The 24,592-nt window shown below is 39.5% G+C and overlaps 1 protein-coding gene across 2 annotated transcripts in view; it reads left to right on the top strand.

The window, feature by feature from the left end:
* ANK3 (ankyrin 3) overlaps nt 1-24,592 on the top strand; it is a 713,837-nt gene that overhangs the window by 532,847 nt on the left and 156,398 nt on the right. For both annotated transcript variants that reach the window (XM_026454835.2, XM_023185582.3), the window contains 7 exons: nt 841-939; nt 3,604-3,702; nt 6,473-6,571; nt 8,176-8,373; nt 10,084-10,182; nt 10,465-10,563; nt 19,807-20,004. In XM_026454835.2, coding sequence (XP_026310620.1) covers nt 841-939; nt 3,604-3,702; nt 6,473-6,571; nt 8,176-8,373; nt 10,084-10,182; nt 10,465-10,563; nt 19,807-20,004 — 891 coding nt within the window. The remainder of the gene's footprint in view (nt 1-840; nt 940-3,603; nt 3,703-6,472; nt 6,572-8,175; nt 8,374-10,083; nt 10,183-10,464; nt 10,564-19,806; nt 20,005-24,592) is intronic.

Raw genomic sequence — 24,592 nt, 5'->3', positions numbered from 1 at the left:
TAATGGGTTATTTACATTTCTGCATCCTTGGGGTAAACACCTACTTGAAGCATAAAGCTAGAGAAGAAATCAAAACATTTTAAAATTGGCCTTGTAGTTGTCCTAAAACACAGCGAAGAGAACAGAATAAACCTTGGTGAAGTGGAGCAGTGAGGACAAATGTTGGGGCCAGGAGTTTTCAGTCCGTATTTGAAATGAGGTAGAGGAGGGACATATTATTATTATTATTATTATTATTATTATTTGTTATTTTGAAACAGAATTTCCCTCTTGTTGCCCAGGCTGAAGTGTAATTGCACAATCTCGGCTCACTGCAACCTCTGCCTCCTGGGGTCAAGCTATTCTCCTGCCTCAGCCTCCCAAGTAGCTGGGATTACAGGTGCTTGCCACTATGCCCAACTAATTTTTGTATTTTTAGTAGAGATGGGATTTCACCATGTTGGTCAGGCTGGTCTCGAACTCCTGACCTCAGGTGATCCACCCACCTCGGCCTCCCAAAGTGCTGGGATTACACTTGTGAGCCACCACACCCAGCCAGGAGCATATTATTTGGAAGAGCGAATTCCGAAATAAAATAATGAAATGAATGATCATTTTTACCTCAGCTAACAAGGAGACTGTAACAAAAATTCACTTCCTGTTCACAATTACCAGGGCACCTTGGGTTCCTAGGGCAGCTAGACTACTTCCAGAATAGAATCTACATGCTGCTTAACCCTGGTACTTTCTGTTCATTTCAATTTACCACACATCATTTTAGCAAGACTATTTTACTGTACATAGTGAAACTGGATTTTAATGGAATGTAGTCAAGCAGGTATATGTATTTGTCCCTTGCAGAATGGCTTTACCCCTCTACATATTGCCTGCAAGAAGAATCGAATTAAAGTAATGGAACTCCTTCTGAAACATGGTGCATCCATCCAAGCTGTAACCGAGGTGAGAAGAGTTAAGATTTCTGGGAGTCCTGAGATACCGAGAGTATAGCCTTAGCAGCCAGAGCCCCAGGGCCATCTCCAGGGACCAGCTAGTTTGTTGGTATATCATGGCCATAGACTGCATTCTGAACTATTCAGCAAAAGGGCTGCCAGTCCTTAGGAGAAGCAGACAAGCCTGTTGGTGGGTGAGTTGGATGCAAATGTATCACCATGTCAAGAAATGTAACCTAAAACATATGCTTAAGGGGAACGGCCCCATCACAGAAAGCATAATTTGTATCAAATCCTAAACTGTAGTACTTCTCTAATGGGTGCACTTTTGTCCCCCAAGGGGCATTTAGTCATGTCTGGAGGTACTTTTAGTTGTCACAACTGGATAGTACTACTGGTATCTAGTGGGTCAAGGCCAAGGATGCTAGTAAACAGTTTACAATATACAGGACAGTCTCCCGCAACAAAAAATCATCTGATTCAAAATGTCAAAACCCTGCGCAAGACGACCTTGGTGCTTTTGTCAAGTAAGGATTATTCTGTCTCAAAACTCAAAATTAATGAAACTGCTGCTGAGGTTAGTAAAGGATTAGATCTAAGTTTCTCTCATAGGAACCAACTCAGAACTCAGATAAATGATCCATCAGAATCAGGACTGCACCTTCTACAAAGCAAACCAAGCCTGACACCTACCCTTTCAGACTTGTCCCAGACCCCCAACCTCCACCTCACTACCTCCTAGCACTCTGATCTCTGTTAATTCTAATTCTAACCCTTGGCACTTCCATAGACTAGATACTCTCTTGTTTGCCTCTGTATGGCTATACCTCTGTGTGTCACACCCTCTTGGCCAGGCAAATCCTGCACATCCTTTAGAACCAGATCTGGGCCACCTTCTTCAGGAAACCTCCCCTCACTCCCCAGCCTGGACTACATGTTCCTTCTAGGAACCACACCTCATCCTGTGCCCTTATCCAACTCTCTGACTTATGACTCAGTGGCGCCCCCAAGACCCCCAGAGGCTAAAGGCTCCTTGGAGGCAGGGCCGTGTCTGACTGGTCTTCATATACCCACAGTGTCTGGCCCATACATAGTAGATCATTCAGTAAAGTTTTGTTGAATACCTGATGCTTAACTATAGGATTTGAAGCAAACATAAAAATTAAAGTCTAGTCTAGTGATTGTTGCTTGGCTTCAGTTTCTTGCTTGCAAATGGAGTATTTGCCTAGATTTACACTTAGAATTTTTAAAATATGAAATGGTTGAGAATATGAATACTGATTTGCCATATTGTCCAGCTTATGGCTTCATATTAGGCAACCTGTTATTTTTAAGTATAAAATAGAAAGTTTACTTTCAGTGCATAGGAACCCTCTTACAGATCAGAATAGGTTCTAAAATAAAAGTAAATTCTTGGCTGATGTTTGAGTAAATGCCCAGAGGTGTCAACCAGTAATCCAGCTCTCTGTTCCCTAAGAGCTTTAAAAGGCAGTTTAGACCAAGATTTTGCCTTGCACGAGCTCTAACTACTCCCCCTGCTGATGGAAAAAGGTGCCAAGACTATAACAAAATTCTCATTTTCCTAATTGTCCTCCATTCTTCTCACTTTTTGAAGTCTGGGCAGCCAGAATTATTCCTTTTCTGTCTTTTACCTCACTTTGAGTGTATAGAATTCCTTTCATATATTTTTGGCATTTCTCAAATTTTTGCTGAGATTAATTATCCCCTTCTGTCCCTTTTTTAAAAACAGGTTAGCTTTTTCTAGATATACTAAAAAAAAAGTTTTATCAAGTTATGATGTTCATGTTGTAAGCTAAATTAAACTCTGAAAAATTTAAAATGGAATCATTTCATATAAAAAGCACAAGTAAATTATACTTTTTAAAAAATTAATGACCTGAGATTTCTGTCTTTCTTATTCACTCTATTTAAATCTCACAATCATGGGCATATTCAATATAAAATATCCTGGAATCAATAAATTCTGCTTTATGCTGAATAGTATTCTGGGGTCTATGCACATATATGTGTATGTATGTGTGCATAGGATCTGAAGCAATTCAAGTCTAGTCTAGTGAACATTGTAATATTTGCTTTATTTATATTGCCTTAATTTGTAATACCCATAAAGTTAAAAAATTAAATGTTTGAAACTATTAATGCTGATTTGTTCATTTATTAAAGAAACAGCTTCGTGTTAGGTACCCTGCTCTTTTATATGTGACATAAATGGGAATCCTCTTTAAAGCCCAGAATAGGATCTGAAATAAAAGTTGACTTTTTACTAATATGTATGAAATCACCACTGTCCTCCCTCTACACACACACACATATGGATAAGGAAGGTTTATTAGTAAAGGGGAAAAACAACCTTCAAGTTATTTATCAGTTTTTTCAAAGATCTACATTAAAAGTATGAAATAAATTCTTTTTCTTTTTTAATAGGTATGACATAAGTCTTTCATAGTAACAGAATTTGCTTTAAGAAAATGATGATTATGTGTTGATATATTTACCATTATAGAATCTGTAACATAATGGTGAATGTCCTGATTCTTCTAATCTGATCATTAAACTGGTTTAGATGGATGGATGGATGGCAGGCAGGCAGGCTCACCAACAAACCTGTTTTATGCTAAGCCAACAAACCACCATTTTCTTCTTTTCCCCTCAGTCGGGCCTTACCCCAATCCATGTTGCTGCCTTCATGGGGCATGTAAATATTGTATCACAACTAATGCATCATGGAGCCTCACCAAACACCACCAATGTGGTAAGTATTCTTTGATCGAAGGAGGTCCATTGTGAGTATTTAATAAACTGGCAAAGGTGATTTTTATCTACTTTTTTGTTTTTTATTTTTTTAAGGGTTGGAGTATTGCTCTGTCTCCCAGACTGGAATGCAGTGGTGCAATCATAGCTCACTGCAGCCTAGAATCCTGGACTCAGGTGCTCCTCCCACCTCAGCCTCCCAACTCACTGGGACTACAGGAATGTGCCATCATGCCCGCCTAATTTTTAAATGTTTTGTAGAGATAGGGGCCTCAGTATGTTGCCCAGGCTGGTCTTGAACTCCTGGCTTCAAGCAATCCTCCTGCGTTGGCCTCCTAAATTGTTGGGCTTATAGGCATGAGCCACCATGCCCTACCTTATTGTTATTATAATTAATTAATATGTAATTAATATGACTACTTAAAAGAAGCAAATTCAATAATACATTTGTTTCCTTTACTTCAAAGGCAAGATCCGCTCAGTCTCTAGTTGGCCACAAATTGTTAGGACTTATGAACTATGTTCATTAAACTTACAGGTGCGTTACTACTGGATATTATGTTTTAAAAAATAAAGTGTGGCCAGGCACGGTGGCTCACGCTTGTAATCCCAGCGCTTCGGGAGGCCGAGGCAGGCGGGCCACATGAGGTCGGAAGTTTGAGACCAGCCCGATCAACATGGAGAAACCCCCGTCTCTACTAAAAAATACAAAATTAGCTAGGTGTGGTGGCACATGCCTGTAATCCTAGCAACCCGGGAGGTTGAGACAGGAGAATTGCTTGAACCCGGGGGCGGAGGTTCTGGTGAGCCGAGCCTGCGCCACTGCACTCCAGCCTGGGCGATAAGAGTGTAACTCTGTCTCAAAATAAAAATAAAAATAAATAAAAAATAAAGTGTGGGGAATATTTTTCTACAACAAAAACATTAAAAAGTGCCACATGTTGGAGAGGTCATTTAGACACTATGGTTATTTATACAAAGAAGTGATTTCAGCAGGGTGTGGTGGCTCACACCTGTAATCCCAGCACTTTGGGAGGCTGAGATGGGTGGATCATTTAAGGTCAGGAGTTCAAGACCAGCCTGGCCAACATGGTGAAACCCATCTCTACTAAAAATACAAAAAAGAATTAGCTGGTTGTGGTGGTGCATGCATGTAATTCCAGCTACTCAGGAGGCTGAGGCATGAGAATAAGTTGAACTTGGGAGGCAGAGGTTGCAGTAAGGCAAGATCATGCCATTACACTCTAGCCTGGGCAACAGAGTGAGACTCCATCTCAAAAAAAAAAAAAAAAAAAGAAGTGATTTCAACTAACTTCAAAGTAGTCTCTCTTTAATGTGCTTCACCATGTTTATAGCAAACCCATGGAATTCTGTGTCCATAGATTACTCAATGGTATTATTTTCCCACACTAAACATTGCTCTGTAGGAACCACGAGGCTCACTTCAGAGTAGCTATCAGAGTAGTAACTTACCACCTGTGATCTGCATGTGGCATTGTTTTACAGGGTTTCAAATTTGACATCACAGTATTAGCACAACACACCATAAACATAATAATACTCATTGGACTCATGAGCATTAAAGAAGTAACAATAAAACAAGCACCATCCTGGCACAGAAGGGGCAAGCAAGGAGGTCCTGCACCCTTACCCTGAGAGTGGGGCTCCCCAGTAAGACTGCATCTTCCAGCAGCCCCAAGCAGCACAACCAAAACATAGAAATAGACCAGCTTCTCAGATGAAATACCGTCTTTCCTGGTACAATTGCAGAGAATGTTTTCATTCGTAGAGGGAACACTGAGTAATACACTAAACGACATCCTCATCACCTTTCCAATAAACACAATCCACCAGTTTCCTGTGGAATCTGTCTTCACGTGTCCTTCCATGGAAGTAGGTGGCCTATAAAGCAAAGCTCAATTTATAAAGGCAGTTTAAAAGTGAACATCACCTATGTGAGAGAATATATTTCATTTTTATTTTTGTCCATTTCAGTGTATCTGTTTCTAATGTCATTTTCATTTTTAATCAAGTAAAGAAGTAATCTGAATTAGAATCTACTTGGTGAAAAAATAGGGGGAGGGTGGTCCAGGGCAAAGAAAATGATCTACTGGGAAAAATGTCCAAAGACTGAGATATTGATCTGTTCAGATCAAACAGGAAATGCAAACCAACTGTTGACAAGCCAAATCAGGCCCTTGGCTATGTTTATGTTGCCCATGTAGTGTTTTGTTTTTACTTCTGAATTTATGGTCAATATTTAAGAATAGGAACATTTATATAAAATCCAGACTGCCACTACTTTTGAAAAGTTGCATAGTGTGGCATGGTAAGGTTGGCATCCTGCATAGTGACAGCCGCGAGCTGCAGATGTTGGGGGTGTTGGGGGGGGGGGCGGTGGCTGCCTGCCTCAGCGCAGGTGTGGGCTCTCTCAAGCACTCCACTTCTGCCCAGCTGCACTCACTCACCCGCCTGCTTGGCTCCTATGAGCACTTGCCTTTCCAGCCCCAAGGGAGGCCACATTGTAGGTTACTGAGCAGCGCCCCTGGTACAGTGGGTGACAAGACTCCCTAGGCTTATGCCAAAGTCTTTGCCTCATGGACCAGGTTCCTGTGAAATTCTTATGCATTTGACTTCCTAGCTTTTCAATAAGGAAGTGCTTGGGACTATTTTTTATTTTTGAAAAAAGTCCATCATAAGCTTTATGCCAAATAAAATACTCCACTCTTCTTCAGAGCTGCAGCTAATTTACTTTGGCTCATGTTCCCTAGAGAGGAGAAACAGCGCTGCACATGGCAGCTCGCTCCGGCCAAGCTGAAGTTGTGCGGTATCTGGTACAAGATGGAGCTCAGGTAGAAGCTAAAGCTAAGGTATGCGCAATACTTGAAAAGTGTTTGAAATTGAGGAAAAATCCTTTGATTTTCATAAAACTTTTAAGTATATATATGCCGTCTTTCAAGAATACTTTAAAAATAGTGAACAACCTCCAATAAGGAAAGTCCCTACCCAAGTAACACTGTGAAAAATCCCTTCCCTCCACATTTGTTCATTCGATTATTTAACAAAATGAAATAGGATGAGATGAGAACTTGTGCCTGAAACTGTCAGCACATGGCTAGTCCCTAACAGGTTGGGGACTGAATCTAGACTTGGTCCAAAGTTCTTCACACTCCATGGAGAAGGGCTTATGCACAAAGCTTCTAGAACAATCACAACCTGGAAGAATAACTGAGCGTTTTTGGTTGACTTGTAAGTCAGCTGTCAACAGCCACAAAAGGAGAATGGGGGATTTTTTTTTTTTTTTTTTTTTTTTCTACACAATCTCTTTGGCCACTTCAGAATTGGCCTCGTATTTCACCTGCAGGAGAAACTCACTTATCTGCTGCTATAGGGATGGATAGTTTGGTCTGGTTATCAGAATGGCAGTTCAGGTCCAGAATCATAAACCATTTAATTTCAACCTACAATATGTAAATATACATTTGCGCAGTCTGCAGTCTCTAGTTTCAAGTTAAGGGGTGGCAGTAGTAGCAGTATATGAGATTTTTCCTTGGCACCTATTTTTTTCTGCTTTCAATATTCCTCTTCTCTCTTGCGGCATCTCCCTAACTCCTCTCATGCTTCCTACTGGTTAGATAGCCCCTCTTACTTTGACATTGACCCTCGTCCTCCTTATTCTTCCAGGCTGTCCTCTATTCCAGCCTCTTTTCTCTACCTTTCCTGCTTAAACTATTTACCTCAACCTTATCACAGTTCAGTAGAGAATTTCTATTTCGAGGACTACCACAGGCATCTTTGAGCAAATTAAGATGATTTGCACCTCCCACTTGGGGATTAGACCCTAGGGGATCAGGACTTGGTGAGTACCTCCTGCCTTTGGGTGAACTGTAGTGATGTGGCTCTCCAGTCTAGACAGATGCAGCCCATACCAGGATGCACAGCTTGGCAAGCAGAGGGCATCAGCCCCTGCTGACCCTTCGGCTGGGAGCCTTTGCACAGGTATACTGCGCAACCCTACACTGCCTTCCTCACACTCTGCGTTTGTCTATGGGAAGACAGAACCAACAAAATAATTCATTCCATGTGAGTGGATAATAACTGGTGTGGAGGTATAATATCCCTCCCAGGTATATGAGTTTTACTAGGATACATTGTCTTATCTCCCAAAGAAGGAGAAATTAAAGTTCAAATTTGATTCTCTGTGGCAGGTGTTGTTGGGGGGCCATTTATAGACAGAACTGCCTTTCACGGTTTTCTTATTAATGGTTCACTCTCCAAAGGTATTTAATGAGCTTAGAGCTACCATCTCCTCATTTCTGAACATTGAAGAAAAAGACAAATGAGATTTTTTTAGCATTGACTCAAAAAATTGATTGTACCTCTTACATCAAGCAGCTAATGTTCCGTGAATTTTTCATAAAGGCACCATTGTTTCCTCAGCTCATCAGCCTTACATTTCTACCTTGCTGTTTAGGACGACCAAACCCCACTCCACATTTCAGCCCGACTGGGGAAAGCAGACATAGTACAACAGTTATTGCAGCAAGGAGCATCTCCAAATGCAGCCACAACTTCTGGGTACACCCCACTTCACCTTTCCGCCCGAGAGGGGCATGAGGATGTGGCCGCATTCCTTTTGGATCATGGAGCATCTTTATCTATAACAACAAAGGTATGAAAGCCTATCTCAGAATCCTGCTGTGTTCCCCCAAATACATCTTCCTTACAGTTCCCAGCAGAATCACAGGTCCAGAAGCCTCACAACAGCATCTATTCTTGCGATCCCACGGTAGTCATTAATATGGCCAGCAAAGCTCTGTGATGGGAGAGGGTAACTGATAGTATTTTGTGTGGGTTTTTTTGCCTTAAGTTTCTTAGTACATTATCTTCCAGTGAAACCTTACTGATATCCAGGGTCAACCTTCTTGTAAGTTATTTGATGGCCTTAAATTTTAGTTTAAAAACAGAGCTACAGATTAGCAAAATGCTCAGGCCGAGCACACAAACCACGCTATCACAACTTAGTTGGTAGATGCTTTTATAACACTTGGAAAACTGAGAGTGAATTTTTCTTGGGGTTGTTTTTGTTTGTTTTTGTTCTTTCTGTTGTCATTATTGTCTTGTCTGATTTATGGTTTGATTTATTTTTATCTCAACTCTGATGCCTTAGAGTAATACCCTAACATAAACAGTTGCTCTGCATGTGCAGAATGCAAAATTTGGAGCTCATTTTTCTTGTGATGCTACATAAGCCTAGCAAGTGTGATAGCAAGATGAATTGGCTTGTGGCGCGCCTTCCAAAGCTAGTAACTGGTACTGCACTCTTTTATTTGGATGCAGATAAGAAAGATTAATGTGTAATCAATATAGAAGATAATTACAAATAGAGAACTATCAGGATAAATGATGACTACCTCAAATTTCATTTCTTGTGATTCTTTGGGCTCTTCAATAGAGTTGAGATGCAAGTTCAGGAAGCTCATTTGATGTGAAACAGAGCAATGGGTGATGGAGTCTTGAGTGTTCAGGCATTTCACCATACCAGCTGCACATTCCTTTTAGTTTGCTGTAGTCTCATGAGGTCGAATGTGCTGATGACCCTCTAATCCCTGACTCATGATTGGGACCCTCACAACAGTGTGCTGATTGGCTGGTTGATACACAGATTCTTGTAGGAGTTGGAAGCCTGAGGGAGCAGCCACTCAGCTATTAACATCCAATTGTTGCATGTTTGTCCACGTGTGATTATTCAGTTCACCTACAGAATAGGCGTCTCATCATTCTAAAACCATGTCATTGTTCAGTTCACCTCTGGTGTTAAAGGTGAGAGAATTTCTGACTCCTCCTGAAGACTAGAGGACACATAAGGATTGTGTATACATGGAGAAACAGGGAAAGAAGAAGAGAGAGAGTGTCCGGTCTGGTGATATGAGATTGTGAGAGGTTCAGACTTCCCCTGGAATTTCCCAAACCCTCCAAACTGAGTCTGGGACCCTGTAACTTATTCTTCCCACAATATGAAACTCTTAAAGCAGTTCTAGAATAAGCCCCAGATCCAGCTTTCCAACTTCATCCTGGTGAGATACCTGATGACTCCCAGAACCAATAGCATGTCGTGGTTCAGTCAGCAGAAGGGAGAAAGATTAGGTATCCTGGTATGTTGTACTCACACCCTGTCGATAAGAAGGCTCTTGAACTCTTATCTATGAGTATGGGAATTTAAATGCAGACTTCACTGCTCATCATCACTAGAATAAGTAATCAGTTCTGGAAGGCAGTGCCCTTATGTCATATCTTTTTGTTTGTTGTTTGGTTTGGGTTTTGTGTGTGTTTTCCTTACGTCATTTCTATTGTTCATTATGTTTATGTTTCTTTTTTTCAGAAAGGATTTACCCCTCTCCACGTGGCAGCAAAATATGGAAAGCTTGAAGTTGCCAATCTCCTGCTACAGAAAAGTGCATCTCCAGATGCTGCTGGGAAGGTAAGAGGTCACCAGCCACCCTGAAGCAGGCCACTTCCACGATAACAAAACACACACTTGCTAATATTCACTAATGGCCACCCGAGTTGTAACGAAATATTTAAGTCCCACTAGGATGAAGAGCACTTGGGAAATAAAAGGTAAATCTGGAGTCCAAGTACTGTGGAAACTGGAATGTAAATATGCCCTATGTTGTGTCCAATCTAATCTCATTTCCTCAATCTAGGCCTCTGGTATTAAGACACCTTTGACACTGGTTATTGTTTCTGCACGTGTTTTCAGAGCGGGCTAACCCCACTGCATGTAGCTGCACATTACGATAATCAGAAAGTGGCCCTTCTGCTTTTGGACCAAGGAGCCTCACCTCATGCAGCCGCAAAGGTACCTATAATTCCACAGCCTAAGGAGACTGATGGGTAAGGTCTGTCAGTCTCTATCTGCACATCTACTCCTGCTTCACCAGGAGCACCCTCCTAGTTTAGGCACCACTAAAAAAATCACAGAAATAGAAGCACCTTAGGACGTCTGTGCCTTCAGTGATTTAGTCTGCTAATATGGTAGATGCTCAGGAAATATTTACTTGTCAGTTGATTGTCTTTGACAATCCAGGACCTCCTGGAGGAAGGAGAGCTGGAACACTCTTTAGCCAGATGAAAAACATAAGCACAGCCTGAGGGAGTAAGAAAGTTCTGATTTGTCAGAATTATGAAATATGTGTTATATTTTTCTGGCCATCTAATTGCCTTCAAGTTGTTTATTTGAATTTAGTAAAATAGGTTGAGAGATTTTACATGTGTGTTTTTATTATTGCTAAGGAGGATCTTTATTGTTAGAGCATTTTTGATTAGTAGACAACTTAGATTTCTGAGAAAAGAGAGAAACTGAGTGGGTATATAGCTATGTTATTATTTTAGTAATCTAATTTGAGGGACAAATCATAAAGAAGAGCTGCCTTAAAGACAGGTTAATAGAGTGCTATTGCTTTAATACGCTTCCTATTGTTGAGCAGGTGGCTATGATCAGAGAACACTGAAATGATGCAAACCACCATTTCAGTGTTCAGTTATTTTGCTAAACACTATTGGTTGAAGGACCCTTGAGTATCCCTTATGCTCCTTATGCTTTTCTTTTTTTTTTTTTTTTTTTTTTTGGAGACCTATGCGGTGGCGCCATCTCAGCTCACTGCAAGCTCTGCCGCCCAGGTTCACGCCATTCTCCTGCCTCAGCCTCCCGAGTAACTGGGACTACAGGTGCCCACCACCATGCAGGGCTAATTTTTTGTATTTTTAGTAGAGACTGGGTTTCACCGTAACCAGGATGGTCTTGATCTCCTGACCTTGTGATCCACCTATCTCAGCCTCCCAAAGTGCTGGGATCACAGGCGTGAGCCACTGCGCCCGGCCTCCCTTATGTTTTTACATCTTTGACTTACTATTCCATGTAGGGGCAACTGCAGTGCTCTCCTTTAAACCTAATGTTTAGATCACATCATTGTATACACAGATGAATGAACTAGGATTGTTCTAGATTACTTTAGATACACTAAGAGACCAACTTTTGGGTACTCTCTCCATTTAGAGAGTATGTTATCTTCGATAGATATTTCTTCCTGGAAACTTACAATCATTTTCTGCCCCATCCTCTCCAGAATTATATCTAAAAATCTAAAATGAAATCTCAAATTCAAAATCAAACTCCCAACTTTGCTTTTAATCTAAATGTAGCTTTCCCCTCCATAATTTCTGACCCTGACAAACATTCTTTCTATTACAAAACCATGACTTGACTTGATAAAACTTTTATCTTGAAAAAAAGACATAGCAGCATTATTCATGATAGCCAAAAGGTGGAAACAACCCCAATATTCATTGATGGATGAATGCATATACTCACTGCGCATATACACACAGGGAATATTATTTAGCCTTTAAAAGGAAGGAAATTCTGACATACGCTACTATAATACGTGGAGGAATCTTGAAGACATTGTGCTAAGTAAGCCAGTCACAATAGGACAGATGTGTGATTCTACTTATGTGAAGTACATAGAGTAGTAAATTTATGGAGATAGACAGAGGATGGTGGATGTCAAAGGTAGAAGGAGAAGGGAATGGGGAGTTAATGTTTAATGGATACAGAGTCTCAATTAGGAAGACTAAAAAGTTCTGGAGATGGATAATAGTGATGATTGGAGAACAACGTTGAATACACAGTACTTAATACTACTGACCTGTACACTGAAAAATGCTTTAAATGGGAAATTTTGTTATGATATTTTAGCATAATTTTAAGGAGAAAGATTTGTAAGGAATTTAATGGTTGTACATGTTATTTCATTTCATTTTTACCCCTGTATGTGTGGGCTACTTTCCTTTTTCTTTTTCTTTTCTTTTTTTTTTTTTTTGAGACGGAATCTCGCTGTCACCCAGGCTGGAGTACAGTGGCACGATCTTGGCTCACTGCAACCTCCACCTCCTGGGTTCAAGCAATTCTCCTGTCTCAGCCTCCTAAGTAGCTGGGATTACAGGCATGTGCCACCATGCCCAGCTAATTTTTGTATTTTTAGTAGAGATGGGGTTTCACCGTGTTGACCAGGCTGGTCTTGAACTCCCAACCTCAAGTGATCCTCCCACCTTGGCCTCCCAAAGTGCTGGGATTACAGGGGTGAGCTACCTTGACCTATGTATAAGTAACCCCAAGTCCTTCGTCCTTCATAGATAACAAGTAAATAATTAGTAAGTGAACTATTTTTTCCTTGAATGAGAATAGTAACTTTGGCACAAAAAGCAGTGTAAAATTGACCAAAGTTATAAAGCAATTGGTATAGCAGGTGACTCCAATCTCTCTTTCTGCTCACAAATAATTTTTTTTTTTTTTTTTTTTTTTTTGTCACCCAGGCTGGAGTGCAGTGGCTCGATCTCGGCTCACTGCAACCTCTGCCTCCCAGGTTGAAGCGATTCTCCTGCCTCAGCCTCCCAAGTAGATGGGACTACAGGCATGCACCACCACACCCAGCTAATTTTTGTATATTTAGTAGGGATGGTGTATCACCGTGTTGGCCAGCTGGTCTCAAACTCCTGACCTCAGGTGATCCGCCCGCCTTGTTCTCCCAAAGTGCTGGGATTACAGGCGTGAGCTGCTGTGCTAGGCCCACAAATAACACTTAAACAGGGCAATAGTTGGTATATTCCTAGTTCATTTTGTCTTTATATTTGTCAAACAAGACTTAGTATTCATAGTTCCCTATCTGCAAAACATCCTTTACAAAGATTTGAAAAGAAAAGCAGTCCTTTAAATAATTCTTTATAACATTCCATTAGCCTTAGGCATAGGTTTATAGTCAATTAAACACAGGTGTTTCTAATGGGACATTGATTCTCATTTCCATGCACAATTGCTTCCATAAGAGCCTGGGTAATGCCATCTCTGGCACATGTCCAACAATCCCTGTCTTCGGGGCAGTGGTACTGGTCAGGAACTTTTTCTAGACTTTAATCTTAAGCAAAGCCAGTCATATAATTTTAGGTATTGGCTTTATCTGTGAGGGAAAAAAAACCCTAGCTACAATGCTTTAAATTGATGAGCCTCGATTTTCTCAAGGCACAAACAGTCAGGAGGTAGACAGGGCAGTTGTTGATGTTGATATAGGGTGTTGAGGCAAGTTCCCTGTGACTTAAAAAACTCAGTTTGGGGGTACAAGTGCAGTTGTGTTACATGGATATACCGCCTAGTGCTGAAGACAGGGCTTTTAGTGTAACCAGCACCCAAAATGTGTACATTGTACCCATTAGAGAATTCTTTGTCCCTCACCCCACTCCTATGCTCCTACCTTTCCAAGTCTCCAATGTCTATTATTCCACTATGTCCATGTGCACACATTTAGCTCTCACTTTTAGGCAAGAACATGCAGTATTTGACTTTCTGAGTTATTTTACTTAAGATAATGGCCTCCAGTTTCATCTGTGTTGCTGCAAAAGATATAATTTTATTCTTTTTTGTAGCTGAGTAGTATTCCATGGTGTGTGTGTGTATTTATGTGTGTATATATGTATATACACATAAATTATATACATTATAGTTATATATAATATATAATTGATTTCCAGCTTTATATTTGTCCAACAAGACTTTATAGCTGAGTAATAGTCCACTCAGCTATAAACATATAGTATATACATATATATGTAACACAGGGTATGCAATACGTGCATATCATGGAATACTACTATATGTATGTATATATATCTGTATACGCACACACGCACCATGGGATACTACTCAGCTATAAAAACGAATAAAATAGGCCGGGTGCAGTGGCTCACACCTGTAACCCCACCACTTTGGGAGACTGAGGCGGGAGGATCCACGAGGTCAGGAGATGGAGACCATCCTGGCCAACATGGTGAAACCCCTTCTCTACTAAAAATACAAAAATTAACTGAGCATGGTGGCTGGCTTCTCAGGAGGCTGAGGCAGGAGAATCACTGGAACTCAGGAGGTGGAGGTTGCAGTGAGCCAAGATCACACCACTGCACTCCAGCCTGGGTGTCAGAGCGAGACTCAGTTTCAAAAAAATAATAATAATAAATGTATATATCCCACATATTCACATATTCTTTATCTAATCATCCATTGGTGTACACTAAGGTTGATTACAGGACTTTGCTATTGTGAATGGTGCTGCAATAAGTATATGAGTGCAAGTATTTTTTTTTTGATATAATGATTTATTTTCCTTTGGGAAATATCTAACCAGTGGTAGGATTGCTGGATCAAAGGTAGTTCTATTTTTTGTTCTTTGAGATATCTCCTTACAATTCTCCTTAGAGATTATATTAATTTATATTCCTATCAGCAGTGTATAAGCATTTCCTTTTCTCTGCATCCTTGCCAGCATCTATTATTTTTGACTTCTTATAACAGCTATTCTGATTGGTGTGAGATGGTATCCAGTTGTGGTTTTGATTTGCATTTCTCTGATGATTAGTGATGATGATCATTTTTTCATATGCTTCTTGGCCATTTGTGGGTCTTCTTTCACAAAATGTCTGTTTGTGTCCTTTGCCTTCTTTTTAATGGGGTTATTATTTTTTTTTTCCTTGTTGAGCTGTTTGAGTTCCTCATAAATCCTGGATATTAGTTCTTTGTCAGATGCATAGTTTGTGAATATTTTCTCCCATTCTATATGGTATCTGTTCACTCTATTGATTTTCTCTTTTGCTATGCAGAAGCTTTTTAGTTTACTTAAGTCCCATTTGTCTATTTTTTGACTTGCTGCATTTGATTTTGAGGTCTTAGTTCTGAATTTTTTCCCTAGTTCAATGTCCAAAAGAGTTTTTCTTATGGTTTCTTCTAGAGTTTTTATATTTTCAGGTATTACATTTAAGTCTTTACTCTATCTTGAGTTAATTTTTGTATATGGTGAGAGTTATGAGTCCAGTTTCATTTTCCTTCATGTGGTTATCAAATTTTCCTAGGCATCATTTATTGAATAGGATGTCCTTTTCTCTGTGTTTATTTTTGTTAACTTTGTCAAAGATCAGTTGACTGGAGGAATGTGGCTTTATTTATGTGTTTTCTGTTCTGTTCCATTTTTCTATGCGTATATTTTTATAACAGTGCCATGCTGTTTTGGTTATTATAGCCTTGTAGTATAATTTGAAGTTAGGTAATATGATGCCTCCAGCTTTGTTCTTTTTGCTTAGGATTGCTTTGGCTGTTTGGGCTCCTTTTTGATTCCCTACGAATTTTAGGGTTGCTTTTTCTAATTCTGTGAAAAATGACGTGGATATTTTCACAGGGATTGCAATGAGTCTTTGGCTTTTCCCTTCAAAGACAGTTGATTGGTTGCCAAATTTACTTTCAAGCCACAGGCAGCAAGAAAGTCAGCACAACAGGGCTTTCCCAGAAATTCCACCAAACCACATCTCCTTACACCCCACTGGCCACTTCTATGTGCAAAAAAAGTTGGGAAATAGTGCTGAGCACACTGCTAGAGAAGTTTGTGTGTTTGTTTTGTTTTGCTTTTATTTTTTGTGTTTTGGTTTGGGGGTTTGTTTGGTTTTGCTAAAAAAGAAAGGAGAACAAATACAGAGCAGGCAATCTGCCTTCTTTACTCCAGGGAAGTTCAGGCATTCCTGAATTCTGGCAGTGGTGAGAGATAAGGGACAGAGCCTCAATAGGGCATGATTACTATATGGATGTGACAGCAGCAACCTCAATGTTAACTCTTAATCAAATCACATCCTTTGTCCTTTTTCTTAGAGTATGTGATGCCTTCTTCTTACCCTTTCTTCTCCTTGCTTCTCTTTTAAAATTACCAATGTATTGTCTTACTCATACATGTCCTAGAAATGTGATGAGGTTTCAGGAAATTGGGGTACTGAAAAGTAGATGGGCTGCTCTAATCTATTTTAGTCCAATCTATTTCCTGTGGCAGGACCTTATGCTGGCAAGAGGATTGGCTTGAGTTCAGGTATAACCTGGATACTAATTGTAGAAGAGATAGTAAGTTTTAAGTATTATTTATCAGGTTTCTCTTCCATAAAATATGCAACATATCTATTGATCTGGATCAGTATATTTGTGAAAGTTCTTGAAAAAATTCAATTATGATTTAAATACTACATATTACTTTTGATAATTTTAAATTGCATTTGCTTTTACTTTAATTTGGAAATACAAAAGCACATGTGGCAAGCACTTTGTCTTTTACATCAAGAGGGGAAAAAACATATAGGTCAAAATTATTCTACAGTTGAATCACTCGCTGTTTAATTTTTCCTTTGATAGATGCATCTGCCTTTCTTAGTGTGGCAAGTGAGGATCATTTTACTTTTCACAAAGTAGAAACAACTTAGAAAATTTAGAAAATTCCGTTATAAACCTCAAGATAAATGTGCTTATTATCTGAAGATATTTCTTAAGTCTTTCTGAGATTAACTTTTCATAGTAAAATAATACCTGAGTCATTTTTCCCTTGCTTTGTACTTTCCTTTGTGTCTCAGGTAAGGAGCTCAAGATAAAGCCTTGAACAATAATAGTAATTTGTCTGGAATTGGCATATATTACAGAGCTGGGTCTGTCTGTCTCTGTCTGTCTGTCTGTCTCTCTGTCTCTCTGTATCTGTCTCTCCCTGTCTCTGTCTGTCTGTCTCTCTCAGAGTTTTAAAGACAGATTCTCCCTATGTTGCCCAGGGTGGTCTTGAGCTCCTGGGCTCAAGTGATCCTCCTGCCTCAGCCTCTAAAGTAGCTGAGACTACAGGCATGCACCACCATACCTGACTTCTGCAGTTCTCTTGACTAAAAAAATTTTTTCGGACATAGGATTCTTTTTGGTGGCATTAGAAGTAAACAAGATTTTCATGTGCGAGAGGATCTTGAGCTGCTTTACCTTAGGTAGGGGTTGAGAAGTGACTAACCTGAAGATTATGTCAATAGCAAAAGCAAAAAGAGAGAAGATACATGATAAGAAGCTAAATTCTGAGTTTATCTTGCCTTTACCACTTGAAGTAGTTAGGTTAGTGTTAGACACATTGACTAATTATATTTCCTATTTTAGTGCTGCTTTGTGAATTTTCTCTTTTATGCTGGAGTGTTGGGGAGATGAAACAATTCCCCTCCTCCTGTCACTCACTGTAGCGTTGGGCTCAGACCAAAGCTCTGCAGTTGGCTCTGAGGGCATCGGTCTCTGAAGGGTGTGTCCCAGCAGAGGGCCAAATGCTTCTCAGGGCAGCTGGGGTTTTCAGATGGCAATAGGTCAAAATTAAAAATAGGGATATAAAATCTTCTTTTACCCTGGCTCATCCAGTTTGGCAGAGGCTAGTTTCAGAAGAGTCTAGAAGTGACATTTCCATTTCCATGGGTTGATATAAGGGTTTGTGAAGTGAGGAATGCTGTTGGACTTGGACATACCAGTGACTGAAATGTGAGGGTCATTGCAGCAGGATGGCTGAGTATTGGGTGCAGCAGACCCTCAAAACCCTCTGTGTTGTTTCTGATCCTTCTACATGGCTCAAAAAGATTGTGACTGATCCATTGTACAGATTTGGATCATACTTCCAAATATAAATTCTTAGATTCTATTTTCTTTTTCTAAACCTTCCTGTCTATGGAAAAAAAAAATCATTCTAATTTGTCATTGGCATATTCGATATACTCAGGTTTATGTCCACGTCAAAATGTAATCTTGCACTTCTTGTAAGTGACTGTGAACCAGGGCAACATCCCCCAAAACTCTTCTTTCTTGGGGCAGGAGACCCTGATGGCTCCTGAGGCACAGCTGACCAACAGTTTATCAAGGGAATCTTGATTGTCTCTCTGTGGTTATCCGGGGTTAGCCAAGAGAAGGATGCCAGAATGTGCTGAAAGCTCTGGTACTCTTGATTCAAAATCTGAGGATTCCTTTCTTCCTGTAATTAATACATGGCAGTTATTGTGAGGCACTAGAGAGACACAAAGACAAATATTACACAATATGTGCCCTTAACAAATGTATATTTAGTAGGAGGGGATAGATAAGTAAACAAAAGAGTACCACTAAATATCCCCAGGACTTTGATAAGTCAGTCAGGGTTGGGGGTAGAGGTTGAGGCTTGAGGGGTGGGAAGAAATAAAAAACCTCATTGAGGGTGTGACCCTTGAGCTGAATTTTCAGCTGACAGATGCTGGCTCCTGGGCATGTTAGGGAAAAGCATTCTTGTAGAGTAAGGCAAGACAGAGAAACATGAGACTATATTCTGTTTGGGGGATGTGCAGGATGACAGACCAGCATAAAGACAAGTTTTGTGAAGGAGGAAATCAAAGGGCCAAATGAGAAGAGATTATAGTGTCTTAACTTCCATGAACATTAAAAATTTCAACTTGTAAGCAATAGATGGCCATTAAAGGTATTTTTTTAAATAAAAGAATGAATGGCTGTGAACATGCCCTAGTGATAACTGATGGTTTGTTGCTTCTTCCTCCTGTCCTCAATTTAAATAAAGCAAGTATTTATTGAGCATGTTGTAACATAACTTCCTGTAAAAGGGAAATCTATATTCCTTTTGGAAAACCAATAATACTCTGACTCTTTTTGCTTAAAATGTCCATGTTAAGCCGGGCGCAGTGGCTCACGCCTGTGATCCCAGCACTTTGGGAGGCCGAGGCGGGAGGATCGGGAGGTCAGAAGATCAAGACCATCCTGGCTAACACGGTGAAACCCCGTCTCTACTAAAAATACAAAAAATTAGCCGGGCGAGGTGGCGGGCGCCTGTAGTCCCAGCTACTCAAGAGGCTGAGGCAGGAGAATGGCGTGAACCCGGGAAGTGGAGCTTGCAGTGAGCCGAGATGGCGCCACTGCACTCCAGCCTGGGCGAAGAGTGAGACTCCGTCTCAAAATATAAAATAAAATAAATAATTAAATAAAATGTCCATATTAAATTATGTTTTTCCTACTTAGGAATGCAGGAGACATGAGGGCACTATATTCATAGTATCACTTGGTTTACCAGTATTTGCTTACTTAATCATGATTTCTTAAGCAATCATAGAAAATGACTAGAAAGAGACATATACTATTTGAAAATGCACCGTACACATTTTTATCTTGTTCCTGGGCATGTGACCAAGTGATTTGTGTTGACAGAATGGTTATACGCCACTGCACATCGCTGCCAAAAAGAACCAGATGGACATAGCAACAACTCTGCTGGAATATGGTGCTGATGCCAACGCAGTTACCCGGCAAGGAATTGCTTCCGTCCATCTCGCAGCTCAGGAAGGGCATGTGGACATGGTGTCGCTGCTCCTTAGTAGAAATGCGAATGTCAACCTGAGCAATAAGGTAACCCACTTTTTTCTTGACAAAGCATGCAGCACACCAAAACCTCACCCCTCAGAAAGGTCACTAAGAATTCACAGAAGATCTGGGTCAAATAGGATGTGTAAAGTGTAATGTTGCACCAAGTTGTTTACCAAAGTGTTACTTAACAGAGCAAAAATTTGGAAACAATCTGTTTAAACAATAAGAAAAACAGTCAATAGGGCCAGTTGCTCCGGCTCAGGCATTTAATCCCAGCACTTTGGGAAGGCAAGGCAGGTGGACTGCTCAAGCCCAGAAGATCGAGGCTGCAGTGAGCCGTGATTGCTTCTTTACACTCCAGCCTGGGTGACAGAGTGAGACCCTGTGTCTTTAAAAAAAAAAAAGAGAGAGAGAGAGAGAGAAAGATGATGGTAAATAAATAATTCAGATAATTCAATCAGACAGTGAGTGTATTTGCAGGTGACTCTGTATACATATAGCCATAAAAATGAAGTCCAGGAAGTTTTTGTAGTAACATAAAGTTTTGTTATAATGTTAATTCAAAGAGCACCGTTGTTACTTCACCATAACATAGCAAATAAGTTGTTGCAAATTGTAGCCCATTGCTTTATTCCACGAACATTTTTGGGGTCCTGCTCCTTGCTGATCGGTTTTTAAGTTCTAGGTTACAAAGACAAATGGGAAATATTGCTGCCTTCGTGAGTTCGTTTTAATAACAAATTTAGCATAGCTATTTTATGGAGTAGATAGGGGAAGTTGTTGGCAATTTTGAAGGAACTTGTGAAGACTGTTCCCTAAACTCTACAAACACCCATGCTGTCATCTTTGATATCCTCATTATTCATAAAGAAAAGATTAGAGTTTTGTCAAGCAAAGTGAAAGTTCAGCCCACAATTAACCAGAAACGTGTTAATGAAGTAACTGCTTCTCCCTATATGTATCAAAGAATTTAGCTTTGCTGAATTGCTCATTAAGATTGGCCCAAAACATAAGACAGGTGTTTCTAAATCTTCAGATAATAGGAAACCATGCAAAAGGGCCCTCAGATTCACGATAACCTCCACTCTCTGGCATTTAGCTTCTCTTCTGCCTGCTGGGTGTGGGCATAGCTATGATATTTCTCAGCCCTAGCTCAGATATTGGAGTAGGGTTTCAAAATAGCAGTAGTCTTATGTTGACAAATAACAAGTAATTTAAATACTTGTAACACATGTGTGTGTGTTTTGAAATCACAGAAAGTTTGAATCCTAAGTCAGATTCTTCCTGTGTCATTCAGGCAAGTTCTATCACCTCTCTGAGGCTCAGTTTTGTCCTTTAGTACGTGGAGATAATAATACTGACTTTAGGAGATGCTGTGAGGATTCACTGAGATAACATTCAACACTTTTTTGACTAAGAAAAAATCTTTTTTTAATTTTAGAATTTTTACAATTTTGGAAAAAGCTTACTCCATATCAATCTGAATTCTCAAGTTTATTATTTAACAAATTCTGTAGACCAAAAGACATATACAGGAGACCAGGGAGATGCTTTTTTAGTTTTAGTATTGTGAAAATCTTTTTTGGTCATTACAGAGCAAAATTTTTTTTAATTTTTTTTAATTTTATTTTTTTCTTGTTAAACATTCCTTTTATGAGTGCATGTCTCAGCATTAATGGGAATAACAAAGCAATTTCATAATAGTCATTATAGTTAAGACTTGTTTGATCTTTTGAATTTTCTGTAGTTTTATATACCAATTTAGAGACAAGAATTGTAATGGCTTGCCTCAAAACTCAACTTGTCTTTATGACAAAGAGGACCTTTTGTTCCCCAAATTGAAGCACATGCTGGTATCAGAGTGTATTTTCTCTTCTGAGCCCATAATGTTGTATTTCACCAGTTCTTCCAGAAACAATGTAGCACTTTCACAATTGGTTTACATTGAATATTTCCAGTAGGTTTGATACCAAACTGCAGTGTGACCGACTTTGTTTCTTCAAAATCCTGCAGCCAACTGGTACAATATATACCCAGCCTTGAATTCACCTTAGACTCATAGAATGATTTTAGGCTAAAAATATTCAGGGCAAAAATTTTCTCAGTGCTTGCTTTAGTAGAGCGGAAATTAACAAAAGGAATTCTGAAGACTCAAAGACATATAGTAAACCAGGGAAACCTGGAAATTTCTGGCAACCTTCCTAAATAAATGATACACAAACAGAGATATTCCTAAAGGAATTCTAAAAGATCAGCTGGCTTTCCATTAGCATGTTGAACTTGAAGAACTTCTGAGAACTTCTAATACTTTTAACTTCTAACTTCTCATTAGAAACGATCTAATGAGAAGGCATTTGTAAATCCTTGCATCCTTTCTCAGTTGTCATTTTCAGTATAAAGCACTAAACATGCCCTCATATGAAAACAGAAAAGCAGCAAAACTTTTTATTATTCAATAGGGAACTGTCTCTCAGTTTTTGTCAGTTTTTCCTGAGTTGTCAGTGTTTTAAGCATCAATTACTCACTGTTCCCTCCTCCCTTCTCCTGCCTACCTTTCCCTCTTCTCATATAACACTACATTTTATTTCCTTGCTAAAAAATAACTATTGAAAGAAAGATTTAGCTTTCATAATTTATGTTGAACTAAACACTTTATTGTTTTTACTTTCTCTTTTCTTACTAGTAACCAGGACTTTCCCAGTACTCTTAAGGAAAAATGATCATGAACCCCAAGTTATTGTTGAGGTGCTAGTGTTCAATTTGATTCAATTTTGCTTTAGATGTTCCTATTTTTCCATATAGGTTTTGCATACCCCAATGCTATAATTTTTATACAACTGGAAGAATATTAAACAGAGCTGTTGCTATTTTAATTTAATTTGATGTTTTCTCTGTTTCAAATAAATTCTTTTTCTTTTTTTTTTTTTTTTTTTTTTTTTTTTTTTTTTTTTTTGAGACAGAATTTCATTCTTGTTGCCCAGGCTGGAGTACAATGATGCAGTCTCAGCTCACCACAACCTCCGCCTCCAGGGTGCAAGCAGTTCTCCTGCCTCAGCCTCCCGAGTAGCTGGGATTACAGGCATGCACCACCACACCCAGCTAATTTTGTATTTTTAGTAGACACAGGTTTTCTCCATGTTGGTCAGGCTGGTCTCGAGCTCCCGACCTCAGGGGATCCGCCCGCCTTGGTCTCCCAAAGTGCTGGGATTACAGGCATGAGTCACCGCACCCAGCCCTAAGTGCTATTTTTAAAATGAGCAATGATCAAAATGCCATAAAAGATTAACAGGTAACTTCTGAACTCAAACAGAGCTGTGGTTGTTTTTTAAAATCTTTTAAGTTATAGCCACGAATATAAAAATAAAATGTTTTCGTATAATTTGTCCTGTTCTACCTAAGAAAAATGTTTGACTTTTTTTCTCTAATTTAATCAATGAATGGGTAGATTAAATGCTAGATGCTGGACACTGGTTATATAAAAATTAAAGATACAATACTTGCCTCAATAAGCTCACAGTGGTTTGAGGAAGACAAGCAAGAAAACAGAGTTTAAATGCAGGATTATGATATTTTTAATTGAGGTGAGCACATAGTAGGTTTGCAAATAAATGTAATTACTTGGCCCTTTATTGAAATGAGAAGAGAGAAAGGCCAGGGAAGCCTGAAGTGACTTCATCAGTGAGTGGGTAAGCCAGGTGAGCAGCAGGCACCTAGACATGGGAGCGTGAGAGGACAACATGTGCCCACAACGCATTTCTCGGTCTTTGCTGAGAGCTACTCAGTAAAGTACCCTCAACGTCGAAAGTCTCAAACTTAGAATAGGTGACGATGACACTCACAAAATGTTATGACTGACAATATTGTTTCCTCTGAAGTAGAACATAGCACATGGTGCTATGATGAGGTCAGTGTTTGGGTGGTGCCAATTTTGGCTCTGGCTTATTTTTCTTGAATTGCAAGTGAATGCATCAGTCCTGCTTTTCACATTTCCCCCTTGATTCAGTTCAAGTGAGCTTCCTCCAAAATTCTGTAAACATTATTAAAAAGTCCCAGCTTGACTCTCTCTGCGATCCATAATTGCTCTGATGGAATAACAACCCCTGAATAAATAATGTTGCACATCTAGAAGGCTCTGTGCTCTTCCTAAAACTGCCTTTGATTACCTCCTTTCCTCTGACAAATAGGACAGGCTGATATTTTCATTGCACAGATGCTAGAGGGGGAGAAAAGACTTCCAGGATATTAACTTCTGTGCTCATAATGGATAAAAGCAAAAAATCTGAAAGCACTTACACCAACTCACTTTCTCTTAAATATTATAAAAAATGGTTTACAATGTAAAGAGGTTCTTTACAACCAGAGTATAGTCTTAGTAATTTTTTTTCTTGGTCATGAGAGCAACCACGTGTTCTGCAAATTCTCTAATAGGGTTAGTTTCAAATACTGTATCAGTCTTGTTAAACCCATACAACATCTAAATGACCTGGAAATTCTCATGATCTTGCATTCACATTACATTCCACAGGCGATCTTTCCAATCCAGAGTGACGTACAGAAAATATTTATTAGACTTTGGGAATTAATATGGAGAAAATATTATGAGCATATGTCAATGTTCACTTAGTAAACA

This window comes from Piliocolobus tephrosceles, chromosome 9, assembly GCF_002776525.5.
Source record: "Piliocolobus tephrosceles isolate RC106 chromosome 9, ASM277652v3, whole genome shotgun sequence".
Classification (NCBI taxonomy): Eukaryota; Metazoa; Chordata; class Mammalia; order Primates; family Cercopithecidae; genus Piliocolobus; species Piliocolobus tephrosceles.
The sequence above is the reverse complement of the archived record's forward strand: the minus strand, read 5'-3'. Positions and strand labels throughout refer to the sequence as shown.